The 17,906-nt window shown below is 42.8% G+C and overlaps 1 protein-coding gene across 14 annotated transcripts in view; it reads left to right on the top strand.

The window, feature by feature from the left end:
* LOC123991056 (protein scribble homolog) overlaps window positions 1-17,906 on the top strand; it is a 122,887-nt gene continuing 104,981 nt past the window's right edge. For 5 of the 14 annotated variants that reach the window (XM_046292203.1, XM_046292211.1, XM_046292208.1 and 2 more), the window contains exon 1: window positions 3-1,282. In XM_046292203.1, coding sequence (XP_046148159.1) covers window positions 1,124-1,282 — 159 coding nt within the window. In that variant the 5' untranslated portion in view covers window positions 3-1,123. Of the gene's footprint in view, window positions 1,283-17,906 lie in introns of all 14 variants that reach the window. The other 9 variants (XM_046292205.1, XM_046292204.1, XM_046292209.1 and 6 more) reach the window with 4 other exon arrangements.

Below are 17,906 nucleotides of genomic sequence, written 5' to 3'. Positions count from 1 at the left end.
GCGATCGCCACCACATTCTTATATCGCCACACAACCCGGTCTGAGTGAGGAAACTCCCGAGCGGAATATTTTGCGACAGAGGATTTCTTCAATGTTCGCTAATATAAGCAGTCAAAAATCCAAACATCTCGGACTTGTTTTTCGTGGCATCCCAGTCGTGCACAGCTAAGTCACAAAAGCAGTGGTAACCTCCAGTTTAGCCCTGCCCAGCCTCACACACCCCACCGGCCTGGCTCAAGGAGGGAGGGAAAATCATTCAATTGTTGATATTGTGGGTTCAATAGTTGTTGCTTTACACGTGTCACGACTTATGGTTATTGTTTTCAGTGCAGACAGCTTTTGAATTGGTTTCGAATTTGGTTTGTATCCGTAGCCTAAAGAGGCACGAGTGCTCACAAGCTAGTAACGTTAGCGACACAATACAGCAGACGAGTTCCATCCCTCCAGACGTAACTTCGAGAGGCCATTCAGTGTGCCTACATGGGACTATTTCCGATAATGCAACAGCCTGTCATATTTTACCGATCAGCATCCTCGCATTGAGCAACATAACACACATTTGTAACGGGGAACCGTATAACCGTATAATATTTGCTTAGTAAGCTAGCCATCTTGCTAGACAGGCCAGCTTCCTTGTATCAAATAGCAAACCGTCTAGTACTAGTAGCTAACGTTAATGGTGGCTGGACTGCATTGTCAGAACTATGGAAATGAGAACGTTAGTTTGTTTTAAAGTGCCTGTTTTTTTTTTTAGATTATTAGCAAACCGTATATAATTGTAATGAGACATTGACTCCAAACACGGAAGCTAATAATCGTATTTTTTAAAAAAAAAATGTAATTATCACATTTATGTTGGATTTAAGTCGCTGAGAGCCAACAAAAGACTCAATTTTGGATATCAATTGACGAGACGAATGATTTCTGTGTCCCTGGTTTTAACTGGATTTGGCCTCCCCCTTTTGGTTCGACGCGGGAGCAGCGGGATTTCGACAGTCCCACTCATCTGTCACGTCGATATTTGTATACATTTTCCTATCCCTCCCACAACCTTTCCCCGTTTCTCTCTCCGATGCGGAGTGCTGAGTAACGCCGGCAACCAAATCGATAACGGTGACCGGACATGCTGAAGTGTATCCCTTTGTGGCGTTGTAACCGCCACGTCGAGTCGGTGGACAAGCGACATTGTAATTTGCAAAATGTCCCCGACGAGATATTTCGCTACAGCCGCAGTCTGGAGGAGCTTCTCCTCGACGCTAACCAACTCCGAGAACTACCCAAGGTAAGCAACCAGTGATTTTCATTAGCACATTGTGGCCTATCCTGGCTATCCAAACCATTATGCATGGTCAAATCAAGGCTAGCGGAATGATCTCCACTTTATCAATGCATGCAACCGCAAGCAACCCCCATGGAACAGGTGGCTGATGTTTTGATTTACTTTGCCTGCTATAAACATCTGGCAACATCAGTATAATTAACTGAGAATATTAACTAACTAATCCCGTCACGTAGGAACAACATACTGTTTATTTAGAAAGGGGTTTAAAAGCCTTTACTTAAAATTCCAAACACCATATTGGGTGAGTGTTGTGGCTACTTTCATATTCTGGGGGCTAAGACTGTATACGCGGGAAGGTATGATGCTACCTTTATGTCCTCTTATTCTTGTCAATAGTTAATCCCCATGCATGTGTCATCAAAGTGTTTTTAGAGGAGCCCAACACTCTGAGGTGTGTACCATCAGGCTGGCTGTTCAGAGCAGCTGACAGCACATTGATAACAGTAGAGAATAGGAATCAGAGGAGAAACGGGTCTCTGCCTTCCTTGGATGCTTGCTGTGTGGAGTCAAGCAGAGGAGGCTCCTGCTTCAGAGTGGAGTGGGCATATGCTGCATGATATCAAATGAGCAGATGGACTCAGCGGATGAAAGGAGTCCGCTGGCCTGCACTACATTGCCCGCAGTAACGGCACAGGCCGGTGGGATTGGAAACCTTTTCACACTACTCCTCCTACATGACAAATGACATAAGCTCTGCTGGCATGCCCCTCATGTTTATTTTTAGGGGAGCAGGATGGTTATCTGGCTGTGCATTATGTTCCCCTCCAGCTTCCAACACTCATTTACACCAGAGCACTGGGACGTAAGAGTTACCTGACTTTCGCCTCATTATGCCGCTGTGTTCATTGTTCTGCTATGGGATAAGGAAATGGCTGTGCAAGATAATGGACATCAAGTTCATCAGAGATGTGTTGCTGCTCAGAAATGCTGAGACAGGCTCTCAGACATGGCTAGGTGGTGGTGGGGAGAGTGGCACAGTCACCAGTAGTTCTTCTGTCGTGTCGACAAACCCAAGGTCATAAGAAGCTACGCTTAGATGGCAAAGTCTACTGAAGTGTGCAGGTCCACAAGAATCTCTAGAGAGTTTGAATACCTGTGTAAGTAGTCACTTCTAGGCCCAATTATTCTGCTTAGGCTGTTGACAGTCTACCACTTGAGTCATGCCCTGAGTCCCAGGCCATTATATTAAGATATGCAAGCGCCAGTACGTAAGGTAAATTGCATTTATTACTTAAGTTAGCAGAGAGAATGCAATTGTTCACAATCTAATCCAGTGAAAAACACAATCTGATTTGTCAACCAAGACCTCAGTTGCACTCGCTCTTAAAATGTCACTCACCTTTTGTCTGAGTTTTGTACATGGACATAACAGGGATGAGAGGGACCGTGTGTGTGGCTGTTTGTGCCGACTTGACCAAAAAGCTCTGTTTATGACTAAGCTGAGCGGGCTGAGACTTGGCTCAGGCCCCTATGTTCACTGGAGGAAGGACACAGACAAATAAAGGGAGAGGAGGGTGTTGGGGAGCAGCTCAGTGTTGTTCTAGGACTCACAAAAACACACGCAGACATCCAGTTGTTTAATATTCAACCCGGCTGCTTGTTCGGCCAGATGCTGACTGGGGTTTCCTGACACAGATCAAGGCTGAGGTGGGGGGCTGTATCTAAGGGTGCATCGCCTGGTCTGCTTGACTCAGCATGACTGGGCCCAGTCACTGAAGGGAGGGCCTGGCGGTGCAGGGGACCGTGAGGCTGGCAGAAGGCATACACTCAGGACCACTAACACGGCACTGTATTTAGCCGAGAGACACAAATGTGGTGTGACAGAACAGGTGGCTGTGTTGCGTGCAGACACAAAGCATATGGTCCCCATGCCTGCATTTATAGAAAGGCTTCGGAGAGAGAGGGGGCCATCTGAGGTCAGACCCATAATAGGCCGTGTGGAGACGACATGGCAATAATGGTGAATGCTCAAACCATAATAGAATCGTGAGCTCTCATTCATCTCTTTTGGTATCTCCTTGTCATGCTATGATGGCTATTCATGGCATTCTCTAGCTCTCTACAGTTACCATAACTGTTTTTAACACACAATTTAATTTAAAATTGTTGCGCAATGATTGGCATATAAAAGCACGTTTCATTCCAACAGGGACAGAAGCTGTAGGAGCAGCACTCGCTTTGTCTGACACATTAGGCTCTATCTGTATGCTCGGCTGTTACCAGCTAAAGGAAACCCTAGTCTGAAGGGATAGGTCCATTCCATGAATTCTATGTTTGAAATAACGCCCCCCCCCCCCTGTGTTCAAGAGCATGTTGCGTCTCAACTGAGGCCTGGCACAGCACAAAAACCCCAAATGATGTGAAGTAAGGGTCTAAAATGCAGCATGTGAATATGGATATTATGTTTTTGAATTGATGTGTTTTTAGATCATTGACGTGAAAGACATGCTCCAGAACTTTGGTGATTACTATGTTTAAAAAAAAAAATCCATATTGGGCAGGATGTATCAATATGTAGTTCATAAATGCATAATCTATGAGCAGAATTACTGTTTTACCTCAATTAGCCACTAAATCCCTAGTTTGAAAGCGACTTTTCTGAAAACTGTGCTGCGCCATTTTCTCCCATGTGGGCCAGCCCCCTAGCAAGTAGAGTTCAACCAATGAGCCCTTCGCCATATGAGTGACAGCTAGCAAGAGGCACACACACCAGAGCGAGAGCGAGCAATGACATGGTGCACATATCTGCACATACTGCATGTGATGTAGTGCACAATTTCTGGGAACCACTTTTTGTTCATGAACACCACTTTCAGAATTACTGGCTAAAAAGTATACAAAAGTAATGCAGAATCTCTTTAAAGGTAAAAAAATATGTAATTCTTTATTTAAAAAAATAAAAATAGTTTGACAACGTTGTTTGTAAGCTTTTAAATGATATCAAACTCAACTGTTTATCTTTTCCAGTGTGGGGTATGCAAAATGGGTCAACATTGAGCACCTTTATCTCCTCAAAGTTTTGACATTCAGGTCCAAAAAGTCACTTTCTGACATCCTCTTTGGGGAAGCATGCATGGAAAGTTTTGTTTGAATCCTAAGGGATGCTGTCAAAAAGCGATTGAATTCAAATGGATTTACCCCAAAGAAAACCATCTTTTCAGTTATGATTTCAATTGCCTTTACTTTTTCAACTACTACAGACACCTCTCCTGTTAACAGCCTACGGTGGTGACCGAATGGAGAGATTGTGGGTGTTATTGCACCGCCAAGTGTTCCAGCTCTCATTGACAATAATTGGCACACTCCACCTTCACAAAAGTCACTGTGGAGATTGGCCACTCTGCAGCAAACCTAAAGCCAGTGCTCTGTACACAGACCCAATGTCTGTACCCAAAGCTGTCAACTTGAGTTTTTCCAAGTCTGCTTGAGCAATGCTCAATGACATTTGGCACACACAACCCATGAGGCATTAATATTCTCTGTACAGTCAGAAGGAAAATTGGATGTACTATGCAATGAGACAAATTAGTACTAGAATGGGGTTTGTGCTGTGGAGTTTAGAGGGGTAGATTTTCTGTATAGGTTTTGGAAGGGGGTTTAACAGTGTGAACAGATGGAGATTCAGATGCCCTGACAGGGTCTTAGACTCACTGTGTGTTTCTTGAGCCCCACCTGGCAACCCTAGCTTATGTGTGCTGTAGTATTGCCTTTTTCAGTTAAGCATTGCATGGGAAAAATATATGTTTTATCAAATGGCTCCGGGTTCCAGGTTGTTTTTCCTGATAAGTTTTTTTCTTTAGAAATATTATTCAGCATTGTATTACACTGGAAGAACCAAATTACATGTTGGATCAAGTTGTTCAACCCTATCAGCTCAAACAGAAAGCGCTATGCACAGGGTGTCTTGGCACAAAATGAGGCTTGCCTCCATAGACCTCTCTTCTGGGGTGTATTCATTACGGAAATGTTTACCGTTGAAGAACCAAACAGAAGGAAGCGAAATGGGGAGGAACATACCTGAATTTGTCCAATAGAAACTCTCTTGAATTTTATATTTGGAATAAACTGTTTCGGATGCAAAACTATTGCAACCATGGCATAAAATGTACTTATTGGTCCATCAGCCACCCAATTTTTTTTTGCAAAAATTACACCAAACGGATTAGCATGCTTTGTAATGTTTCTAAAAACATATGTATTACTAGTCAAATGTATTACTTTGTTCCTGTGAGGTTGAGTCTGATTAATAGAAGCTTCTCTTCACGAGAAATTGAAACTCAAACAGAAAAACAACTTAGCCTAGTGAACAAAACAATGTAAATATCCAAGAAACAAGGACAAAGTATCACTTTGTTTCAAGTATATTAGACAACTTTTATGCCTTTGCCCAGCGCTTCTAAAAATGTATTTTTCACTCAGCTCTTCACGTGCGCACAGCCCCCAGCCAGACAGTATATAGGATTCGTAGTTCTTTGATTTTGTGTAATTAATTTACCAGCTAGGAAACTAAACTGTGGAAATACTTTGAAAACAGCTACTGCAGCATTTGTTACTATTAATGTGATCATACTTGACTATTTTTATTCACAAACTGGAGCCCTGACCACCCGCCAACGTGGCTGGTGAAATAGACCCACCAATGCAGGTGGCGGGTGTTAATTCTAGGCATAATGATTACACCCCTTTACTATACAGAACCTAGAAGGACCCTTGGAGAGCGCAGTCAGGAATTCCAACTCACGCCCATGTGTTCTGGGCCCTTAACATCAAGCCCCAGCTCTGTTTTCTCATTACGCAACGCTTAATCCTCACTATTCCTTAATGCGTCTTTTGTGTTGCTGCTAAGTAGGGCTCCTCAGTGGTTTTACCAAATAACACTGAATGGAATTAGTCAGTTTCAGCACTCCTCTATCTCCCGTGTGTCTCTGAGAAGCAGAGGGTCATTAGACCTTCTCATGGGCAATCGTCTCTGTCAATGATTGAAGATGAACCGGTCATGTAAAGCGGATCGCTCATCCCCCAAGCTTTTGGACAGCTTTACCTGCTCTTCCTTTTCATGCAAGCAAGGACAAGGCACTTTGCTGCATGCTGCAAAGACGAAGTGGGACAGTGCGCGAAGCGGGGCAGTTTGAGTAAGCTGCTGATATTTCGGGGTGGGGCAGTGCATCAAGTCGGGGCAGTTTGAGTAGGCTACTGATATTTGCTTGGGTTGTTTGGCATGCAAAATGACTCGTAGATCATTGACTGACAATACAGTTACATGCTTAGTTCGACATTGATGAAGCAGAAGCGTCAGTTGTCACAAAATATTATGTATTGTCTAAAGGTAGAAAGTAACATGAGCAAAAGGTTAGTGAATTGCGATTTGTAACTTTCGAATCGATTTCTGACTGATGCGTGCTATACTTGGATCCGTTTGGGATCTGCGGACCAATAGTCAAATCTTAAACATTTTGAATCGAGACCGATGCGAATCGGTGAATCGTTACATCCCTAATAGCGAAACATTGACAAACAATTCACACCATGAAAACAATGCACCCGGATGGACTTTGGGTCCACTTGGCTCTGCTATTACTGAATGCCATGTAACCGTTTCCATTCTTTTTCTTTTATCGATACGAGTCATTTGTTTGAGCGAAGAGCAGTCAGTCTTTCACACATCAGCATTGTGTTTTGTTTGCAGATGTGAGATCCGAACAACCACATATCCATTCATCCCATCTCCCACCCTTTAACCTAATGGAGGTGTACATCTTCCCTTTAATATTTCAGGAGGAACATGCCTTCAAAATGAAACCACTTCCAACCTAGCCCTCTCCCAGAAAGTATCATCTTTAATGGCCCACAGGGGCTCCACTTGAAAATACACAGAACCCCCCTCCCCCCCCTTTTTTTTTTTAGCTCCAGAAGTTCAGCATTAAAGTATATCCTAATGTCTGGCCAGGCATAAGAAGTGGTTCTCTGCCAGAATCTCGAGACCTAGCCTAGGCCTACACTGTGCAGATCCTGATTCCATAAAGTGCTGTACAGATTTGTATTTTCCCCTCTATTCCAGCCTCTGTGACTCTGTTAGCTGAACTAGGCCATGCCTGGTGATAAATCACACCTGCCATTGGTCCTCCCTGCGGTAAACCCACATTAGTTCCCCCCTTCACCTGGCTCCGTCTGTCTCTCAAGGCAGTAAGTTTCCCAGAAGCATGGGAAAGTACACCAAAGGACTCTTCCTTTAGTCTGCATTTCTTTTGATGTAGTTTGGTTTTATGGATCTCTCAAGGCTGACATTGAGACTGCTGCTGAGAGAAAAGTCTGCACTGGCCAATCCTTAAGTCAAATCAAAGTCGAACATCCTCATTGTGTGTGTGTGCACAATCCGAAAGCTGTGTCCCACTTCTCAGAAGAGCCAAGTATGTGAAAGGTACCAGAAGTGAGGAGCCAGTGGAGAAGCATTGTGAAAGAGGTAGAGGTTCCTCTAATGCAATAGCACATTCAACAGGTTCCTTTGCCTGAGATGATGACCAGCTGGTCCCACATCCTGCCCCGCCCTTCCATTTGGAGATGTTTTTTATTTATTCCGGAGATGGATGAATCCCCCACCCCAGACCACAGAGCAGCCAGACAGGCTGAGTGATGGTGTCGGGTGGAGAACATCCAGCCTGGGAGGCTGTCTTGGTGCTAAGAGCCCTGCAAGCCCTAGGGAGATACTGCTGCAGGCATTCTGGGTGGTGCGTGTGCGCAGACTAACCCTCCCGTAGAAGTCGTACCTTTTTTCCCCCGGTAAACAGATGACACCGAAACCAGCCTGATAGTAATGCTAATGCTCATTAATCCTCTCAGGGCAGTGTCAACCATAGACGGGCACTTGTATACATCTGTTGTAAATCTCATGACTTTTCTCCTGCACTCTGCCCCTCAGTCACCACCACCAAGGTAAACAATGGGCCATGGCGGTGGTGACGGGAAACTGGTGTTAGCGATAGCAGAGAGCATCTGTGTGCACGGATGGTGTGCACCGATAGGAATGATGTGCCTTAGGACCACTAGCTAACTACACAGAGACAGGGATTGGGGGACATGGACTTATGGTGGCCTCGCAATGTGACATCATTCTCTCACGCGCTTTGTTTCTCTGTGTGTTGGTTTGGCTATTTAAAGTCGGTCTTAGGCCTCATTGGTCAAGTGCAGTGACCTGCCTGACACTGACCGGTCTCAGGTGGATGTGAGTCGTGCCTTAACGAAATGCTTGGTCTGACAAAATATCTTTGCTCGCCGGGCCTTATAGGTGTGCAGCATTAAGGATTCCACACCACCCCATGAATAGATACACAGACAATAGAATCGTAACAAACATTTTTAATGTCAAAGTATTTGTTGTCCTCAATTTAACCCAGAGGGCCCTCTGTATTGCCACTTTTGAAATCCATAGCTTAGGGCCTAATTCATTTATTTCAGTTGACTGATTTCCTATTATGACGTGTAACAGAATTCTTTGAAATTGTTGCATGTTGCGTTTATATTTTTGGCTAAGTGTAGCTTATATGCGTCAATGAATAATAAGCATCAACTAATGAGATGGGCAGGAGATATGCCAATGATTTTCTGCGATCACACAATAGAGCCCACCCATAAATCCTGTACCATTGAGCCCCACCAGTGCCCCCAAAAAAAAGCATATATTTTCATCCTTCAATGTAGCAAGAACACTGCAATGAAAGTGTTTTGCTCTGAGCACTGAACCCTTTTGCATAATGTCTGTGTCCCGCTACGTCACAGTTGTTCACTCTGGTTCTTGGAAATCTGTTCAAAATGGTTTGAAAAGGGCAGCTAGAGTTATTCCTGAAAAGTGTTGAGAGTTTTTAATCCAACACATTTTGTTGTAGTACTATAGTGAGAGTTAACTTTTGCAAACAACTATTCTCTCCTACTTTTCTGTTTGAGAGGTGGCTTAAGCCAGGCTTGTGAGTGACTAAGTACTGTATTGTATCTTTCTGAGTAGGAGTGTGTATACTGTGAGTAATTAACCCAGCATGGCCCTCTGAGCTCTGTAGTACATGATGCCAGCAAGAGGAAATGCAGGAATGACTGGAATCTGAAGCAATCTGCCTGTCTGTGCGCCTGAACTCTCCCTCAACCACACTGATCCTAGTTAGTCTACATTCCTGGCTGAACGGGCCACACACACAGAGATCTTTACGCCTGCTACTAAGCCACACGCACGCACACCGTTTTACGTGGTGCACACTAGAGACAATCACACATCGACAAACACAGAGAAGCTACATACAAATGCGCATGTTCCCGAGAACTTCCAACAGAGGCACATTTTTCTTCAACTAATCAAACTTCACTATTTTTGGCAGTATTAAAATGAAGGCGCTCTAATTCTCATTATACTTTAATTAAGCCGGCCTCCTTACTCCAGGGGGTTTCACACAACCGGAGCCTGGGTAAGGAGCAAAGCTGGCAGAATGTAGGAGACATTTAGACTAGAGGTCGACCGATTAATCAGAATGGCCGATTAATTAGGGACGATATCAAGTTCATAACCATCGGAAATCTGTATTTTTGGACACCGATTTGACCTTTTTCTTTATCTAAGAACACATTCTTATTTTCAATTACCTAGGAACGGTGGGTTAACTGCCTCGTTCATGGGCAGAACGACAGATTTTCACCTTGTCAGCTCGGGGGATTCAATCTTGCAACCTTACAGTTAACTAGTCCAACGCTCTATCCACCTGCCTCTCATTGCACTCCACGAGGAGACTGCCTGTTACTCGAATGCAGTAAGCCAAGGTAAGTTGCTAGCTAGCATTAAACTTATCTTATAAAAAAACAATCAATCATAATCACTAGTTAACTACACATGGTTGATGATATTACTAGTTTATCTAGCGTGTCCTGCGTTGCATATAATCGATGCGGTGCGTATCGTTGCTCCAATGTGTACCTAATCATAAACATCAATGCCTTTCTCAAAATCAATACACAGAAGTATATATTTTTATCTAAAATAAATCCAGGTTAGCAGGCAATATTAACCAGGTGAAATTGTCACTTCTCTTGCGTTCATTGCATGCAGAGTCGGTGTATATGCAACAGTTTTGGCCGCCTAATTTGCCAGAATGTTACGTAATTATGACATAACATTGAAGGTTGTGCAATGTAACAGGAATATTTAGACTTCTGGATGCCACCCGTTAGATAAAATACGGAACGGTTCCGTATCTCACTGAAAGAATAAACATCTTGTTTTCGAGATGATGGTTTCTGGATTTGACCATATTAATGACCTAAGGCTGGTGTAACCGATGTGAAATGGCTAGCTAGTTAGCGGGGTGCGCGCTAATAGCGTTTCAAACGTCACTCACTCTGAGACTTGGAGTAGTTATTCCCCTTGCTCTGCATGGGTAACGCTGCTTCAAGGGTGGCTGTTGTGTTCCTGGTTCGAGCCCAGGTAGGAGCGAGGAGAGGGACGGAAGCTATAGTGTTACACTGGCACTACTAAAGTGTCTATAAGAACATCCAATAGTCAAAGGTTAATGAAATACAAATGGTATAGAGAGAAATATTCCTAATAATAACTACAATCTAAAACTTCTTACCTGGGAATATTGAAGACTCATGTTAAAAGGAACCACCAGCTTTCATATGTTCTCATGTTCTGAGCAAGGAACTTAAACGTTAGCTTTCTTACATAGCACATATTGCACTTTTACTCTCTCTCTGCGTTGCATATAATCGATGCGGTGCGTATCGTTGCTCCAATGTGTACCTAATCATAAACATCAATGCCTTTCTCAAAATCAATACACAGAAGTATATATTTTTATCTAAAATAAATCCAGGTTAGCAGGCAATATTAACCAGGTGAAATTGTCACTTCTCTTGCGTTCATTGCATGCAGAGTCGGTGTATATGCAACAGTTTTGGCCGCCTAATTTGCCAGAATGTTACGTAATTATGACATAACATTGAAGGTTGTGCAATGTAACAGGAATATTTAGACTTCTGGATGCCACCCGTTAGATAAAATACGGAACGGTTCCGTATCTCACTGAAAGAATAAACATCTTGTTTTCGAGATGATGGTTTCTGGATTTGACCATATTAATGACCTAAGGCTGGTGTAACCGATGTGAAATGGCTAGCTAGTTAGCGGGGTGCGCGCTAATAGCGTTTCAAACGTCACTCACTCTGAGACTTGGAGTAGTTATTCCCCTTGCTCTGCATGGGTAACGCTGCTTCAAGGGTGGCTGTTGTGTTCCTGGTTCGAGCCCAGGTAGGAGCGAGGAGAGGGACGGAAGCTATAGTGTTACACTGGCACTACTAAAGTGTCTATAAGAACATCCAATAGTCAAAGGTTAATGAAATACAAATGGTATAGAGAGAAATATTCCTAATAATAACTACAATCTAAAACTTCTTACCTGGGAATATTGAAGACTCATGTTAAAAGGAACCACCAGCTTTCATATGTTCTCATGTTCTGAGCAAGGAACTTAAACGTTAGCTTTCTTACATAGCACATATTGCACTTTTACTCTCTTCTCGAACACTGTTTTTTTGCCTTATTTAAACCAAATTGAACATGTTTCATTATTTAGTTGAGGTTGAATTGATTTTATTGATGTATTATATTAAGTTAAAATAAGTGTTCATTCAGTATTGTTGTAATTGTCATTATTACAACAACAAAAAAATAAAAAAAAGAATCGGCCGATTAATCAGTATCGGCTTTTTTTGGGGGGGGGGGGGGGGGGTGTCCTCCAATAATCAGTATCGGCGTCGAAAAATCATAATCGGTCGACCTTCATTTTAGACATAGCTATTCAAAGAGTTGAATGGTTTAATCAGCCCTGTTAGGTAATAAGATGGGACCCAGGAAGACCACTCCACAGCCTGCACTATGCTTTGGAAATTATACAGGAAGGCTGTCAATACTCGACTAAACAGCATAATGTTAGTGCATGTTTGCAGATGTAACACTTTTATGATAATGTGGATACCATTGGTCAACAGTAAGGATTCTTCAATAGTCTTTGTCATTCATTGAAACGACTGGTTTTCGTGGTTTTTCATTGAGAAACACTGCACCAAACATCTTAGTTAGATGTAAAATTCCACGACTAACCTTTCCTCTGCAAAAATGTCAAAATGATTGACAGATTTCTTGAGTGTTTTTTAAGCGACGGAATTTTAAGGGTCTCCTCCCTCCCAGCCTCTCTTGCTCCTTGTCCTCTGTTAGTCCCATCATGTTAGTCCTGGACAGTGCAGTTGCTGGAGGGCCCTGACATGGAGCTTAGACGTTCTGGCAGCCACTGCACTAAAGTGCATACATTAACCTGCTGTACTGAGGCAAGCCTTGACTGTGCTAAGACCCTGTTTGACCCCCAGTTAGCACCTTACCTCCCATCTCTTTGTTGTCAGCACTTACACCAAAAATGGATGGTGACAATGTCAAAGTATGTGCTCCGTTGGGGCATTTTCATTTACGCACAGACTGACGCCCTCTAGTTCCTCATAATCCTTCTCACCACTTATATCAGAGGCCGGCTGGTCAGTATAGGGTGACTGTTTCCCTAGATGCTGATCTTGGGTTAGTATTTCCCCCCGCTAATGGTTAAGGTTAGGATGTGGGAGTGAAGCTGATCCTAGATCTGTGCCTCGGAGAAAAGTCAACCCGGAGATAGTCTGGTCTGCAGGCAGGCAGTGTCGTGGCAGATGTTTAGATGGGGTCGTGATGAGTGATTCTCAGAGCAGTGTGAGAAGCAGAGTTGTGTGTCACAGCTGAACTGGTGTGTTGGGACTTGAGGGGTCAAGGACAGGGCAGCGTTTCTTGTGTGGGCACGAAGACAGACTATGCCTGGAGGCTAGGGTATGACCACTCATTAGTGAGATCCCCTCTTGAAGAGAATAAATACACACACTGGTTTTTCACATGTACTTCATGGAGTTCCTATCTGTGGGCTTTATTGGAGTGTTTCAGTGCACAAACCAGGTAGAAAGAACATGTTCTGGACTGAAAACGGCACTAATTTAAACCCATGTAGATGGAAGATCGTGTACTTATCTGTGGGACATCACACACTCACACACTGGGTAAGTGGGCTTCCTGGCCGTGATCCTCTTCTGAGTCGTTCTGGATGGGAGTGTGGAGTCACTACTGTAATTATACTGGCTTCTTCATAATAGTAATTCATGGAGTTTCACTGGGAGCCTGATTTTTAGTGCCTCGATCTTGTTAAACTGTACCACATCAGTGTTACTCAATGGCATTACATCGCTTCACGAACTGTATTGCTCTGGCCTAGGCTATCTACAAAAGGCTCGCTTCACAATCACATAAACACACAAATGAGGGTCAATGCAGTCAAAGCTTTAATGCCAGATTATAGCATATCTGCATAGACTAGCTAGTAGTGGTTTTGTAACAGTTTCCACTGATACTCGATACAGGAAGCTGCATGTTATCTTCTGCCCCAGATAAGCTTGGTCATACTGAAGGAAATAATAATCAATACTTAGTCATTCAGTCACTCAGTCCTCCATCTCAAGCCATAGTGTCAGTCTAATCATGGATGTTGCTGGCTGCATCTTTTCCTTCCCTCCAATCCAAGTGCTGGTTTCCAGGGAGATGGTTCATTAATTGGGACCTTCCTGGGGATTCATTGAGCTGGGAATTCTGTTGTTTACCCAGCGTATCTAGGAGACACCAACCCTTCACACCACACCCTCTATTCAAGAGCATAGCATGTTGTGCCTCAAACAATGGTGGGCACTACACAAAAACCTCAGATGTAAAATGGGGTCTAAGCTACAACATATGCAAATATGAAAAAAATCTTGAGTTTACGTGTTTTTAGATCATTTACGTTTAGGGTTAAACTGTTTTTTTATAAACACAAAAATAAAGTATAAAATAGTTTTGACAACCCTGTTTGTAAGCTTTTTAAATCGAGTGGTCACCAACATTTTGAGTCAAGATCACTTTGAGTCAAATTGGACAACGAGATCCACCGCTCAGATATGACTTAAAAACATAAGCCTATGCAGCATTAACCAATTAAAAGCTGTTCTGTAGCAATGAGGTTTGTGCAGTAGGCCATAGGCCCAATACATTATCACTGCATATTGGCTCCGCTTGTATTGCCCTGCCAATGTTCTTCTCAGAACATTTTGAAATGGTTATTAAAACATTTTAGGTATATGATCACACTGGGAATAGATCATTTATTCTATTACTTGTAAGCCACAGCTGAGTAAGTATAATAATTAGTTCTTTTTTTTTTACTGGACTGTTGGTCTGCATCAGATGGTCAGTCTGAGGGGAGGGAGGGAGCAGCGGTGAGACGGCCTCTCACCCGACTCACTGTCCCCCTCTTCCAGCTAATGGTGAAACTTAAGTCGCACTGCATTACTTCTGCCTCATGCTTAAATTCATGTTTGCTCGTATGACCAGAGAGAAATGTAATATTCCTTGATATTAAAAAGACAAAAGCCGCAAATAATGATAGCGCAAGCTTATCGAAACGCCCATTTTATGGTTTATAAAAGTGTTGACAGTGCTGAATAATAAACTTAAACAAGAAATTACTCAAATAGCAGCTCTTTGCTGTATTCGTTGAGTCTCTCTCTAGTCTTGGTTTTGAAATCTGACATCAACTTTGTTGTGCGTTCAAGGCTTCTTTTTACAGTCTTTGGCGTGAGGAAACTGTACAGACAGAAACTGATTGGCCAGCAGTAGGCCTATAGGTGCTCTTGATTTGCTCTCTGGGCTTATCAGGCAGGTGGAGTTCTACCCTAAGACACATGAAATGGTTCAAAATGGGAACACTTTGCCTTCCCGGCGCTAGGGCTGTTGAATCAAGTGCACCTACTGTCAACCGTGTGAAACGAATAAAATAAAAAAATAGGAACGAAAGGCTTTATCGTTAGTTTTTTTTACAGAAATGTTTGGTGATCGACTAGAAATAGCTTGTAGATAGACCTTGATGGACTGGTTGGTGATTGTTTTTTTAAATATCAATTTTAACCGTTTATCTTTTCGTATTGTGGGGTATGAAAATAGGTCAACTTTTATCTTTTAAATGTTTTGGCATTCCGTTCCAAAAAGTTACTTTCTGGGCACTGCTACAGTGGGCAAATATGTATTTTTGTTTTCGTTCAAATCAAAAGGGATGCTGTCAATAGGGATGGGCATTTGAACTTTTTGGATTTGAGTACTCACATGAAAATAAAGAAGCTATTTTTAGAACGGTCGTTAAGACACTAATAGCTTGCAGACGGTAGGCAATTAAGGTCACAGTTATGGAAATGTTGGACACTAAAAGAGGCCTTTCTACTGACTCTGAAGAACACCAAAAGAAAGATGCCCAGGGTCCCCGCTCATCTGCGTGAATGTGCCTTAGGCATGCTGCAAGGAGGCATAAGGACTGCAGATTGTCTACAGGGAGACAGGATGGACAGCTGATTGTCCTCGAAGTGGCAGACCAGATGTAACAACACCTGCACAGGATCAGTACAGCCTAACATCACACCTGCCGGACAGGTACAGGATGGCAACAACAACTGCCCGAGTTACACCAGGAACGCACAATCCCTCAATCAGTGCTCAGACTGTCCGCAATAGGCTGAGAGAGGCTGGACTGAGGACTTGTAGGCCTGTTGTAAATGCAGGTCCTCACCAGATATCACAGACAACAGCGTCACCTATGGGCTGGACCAGACTTTATGCCAGACAGGACTGGCAAAAAGTGCTCTTCATTGACGAGTCACGGTTTTGTCTCAACTAGGGTGATGGTCAGATTTGCGTTTATCGTCGGAGGAATGCGCGTTACACCGAGGCCTGAAATCTGGAGCGGGATCGGTTTGGAGGTGGAGGGTCCGTCTGGGGCGGTGTGTCACAGCATCGTCGGACTAAGCTTGTTGTCATTGCAGGCAATCTCAACGCTGTTACTTTCTAAATGTAATCCACTACAAGTTACCTGTCATATTGTCATCACTAATGTAACTTTTGGCGTACCCAAACTCGGTAATGTAATCAGATTACTTTCTGTTAATTTTAGATTACTTTCCCCTTAAGAGGCATTAGAAGAAGACAAACGTATGTTACCAATTGAACGACATCTATTGCAGGAAAAATCTATGTTAAATTGTTACATAGCTGGCCATATGGATGTTTAAATTTTACTTTATGGGTTGGTTATGTAGGCTTCTTCTAACCGATCGCTTTCTACTACATATAATGATACGATTTAATTATTATTTTTACGTTAACCAAAGTCTAACAGAATTCCAGTCATTCCAATAAATGTTATACACCTTAATCTTCAAGAATATGACTTGGAAATATGGAAGTTTTAGTGAAGCACCAATATGACATTTTTGACCGATACCGATATCCAATATTTTCCTTGACAAAAAAACGATAACAATATATATTTTTAATTGCGGCTGTTTAAGCATTCTAGTACAGCAAAATAGTTAACACACATACATGGACACAGCGGTCTAAGGCACTGCATATCAGTGCAAGAGGCATCACTACAGTCCCTGGTTCGAATCCAGGCTGTATCACATCTGGCCGTGATTGGGAGTCCCATAGGGCTGTGCACAATTGGCCCAGCGTCGTCCGGGTTTTGCTGGGGTAGGCCGTAAGGGTCTTTGCATGTCAAGATACGTGTCAAATAACAGTATTTGACCATCCAGGACTTGAATTTGACTGCACGTCACGTAATAATTTAATACGTTCATACATTCTTTACGTAGTTTTTACCCATTGATTACACTTTCATATGTCACAACGATTCATCGATACGTATGCTATGATTCTGGTAAAGTTGTCTCGTGCTCCTACAGTGCTGGTCATAAAGAAAAAGCTAGCTAGCTCATGGATTCAAACAATGTTCTTCCCCAGAAACATGGGATAACGACATCTGTTTCTGTAGCTATATAGTTAGTTAGCTAACTATATAGCTAGGTGTCATCTAAAATAACCCTAATTTATAAGACCGTTGTCACGCCTTGGTCAATGTGTTTTGTGTTTTCGTTATATATTTTGGTCAGGCCAGGGTGTGACATGGGTTTTGTGTTGTGTTCGTATTGGGGTTTTTGTATTATTGGGATTGTGAATGATTAGGGGTGTGTCTACTTAGGCTTGGCTGCCTGAGGCGGTTCTCAATCAGAGTCAGGTGATTCTCGTTGTCTCGGATTGGGAACCGTATTTAGGTAGCCTGAGTTTCACTTTGTATTTTGTGGGTGATTGTTCCTGTCTCTGTGTAGTGTTCACAAGATAGGCTGTAATAGGTTTCTCGTTCCGTTTGTTGTTTTTGTATTGAGTTATTTCATGTATCGTTTCGTTTTCGTTCATTAAAGATCATGAGTAACAAACACGCTGCATTTCGGTCCGACTCTCTTCCTTCAACAGACGAACGCCGTTACAACCGTTCTTATTTGATTAATGGCGGTCGGACCCATCTATGTGAAGCTAGCCACAATAAGGATTAGCCACAATAGTGGACTTTGCGGTTAGCCTTCAAAATAAAAGTATGTCATTGACAGT

The sequence above is a fragment of the Oncorhynchus gorbuscha genome, linkage group LG12 (assembly GCF_021184085.1).
Source record: "Oncorhynchus gorbuscha isolate QuinsamMale2020 ecotype Even-year linkage group LG12, OgorEven_v1.0, whole genome shotgun sequence".
Lineage (NCBI taxonomy): Eukaryota > Metazoa > Chordata > Actinopteri > Salmoniformes > Salmonidae > Oncorhynchus > Oncorhynchus gorbuscha.
Note: the sequence above shows the minus strand (reverse complement) of the source record. Positions and strands in the feature narration are given on the sequence as shown.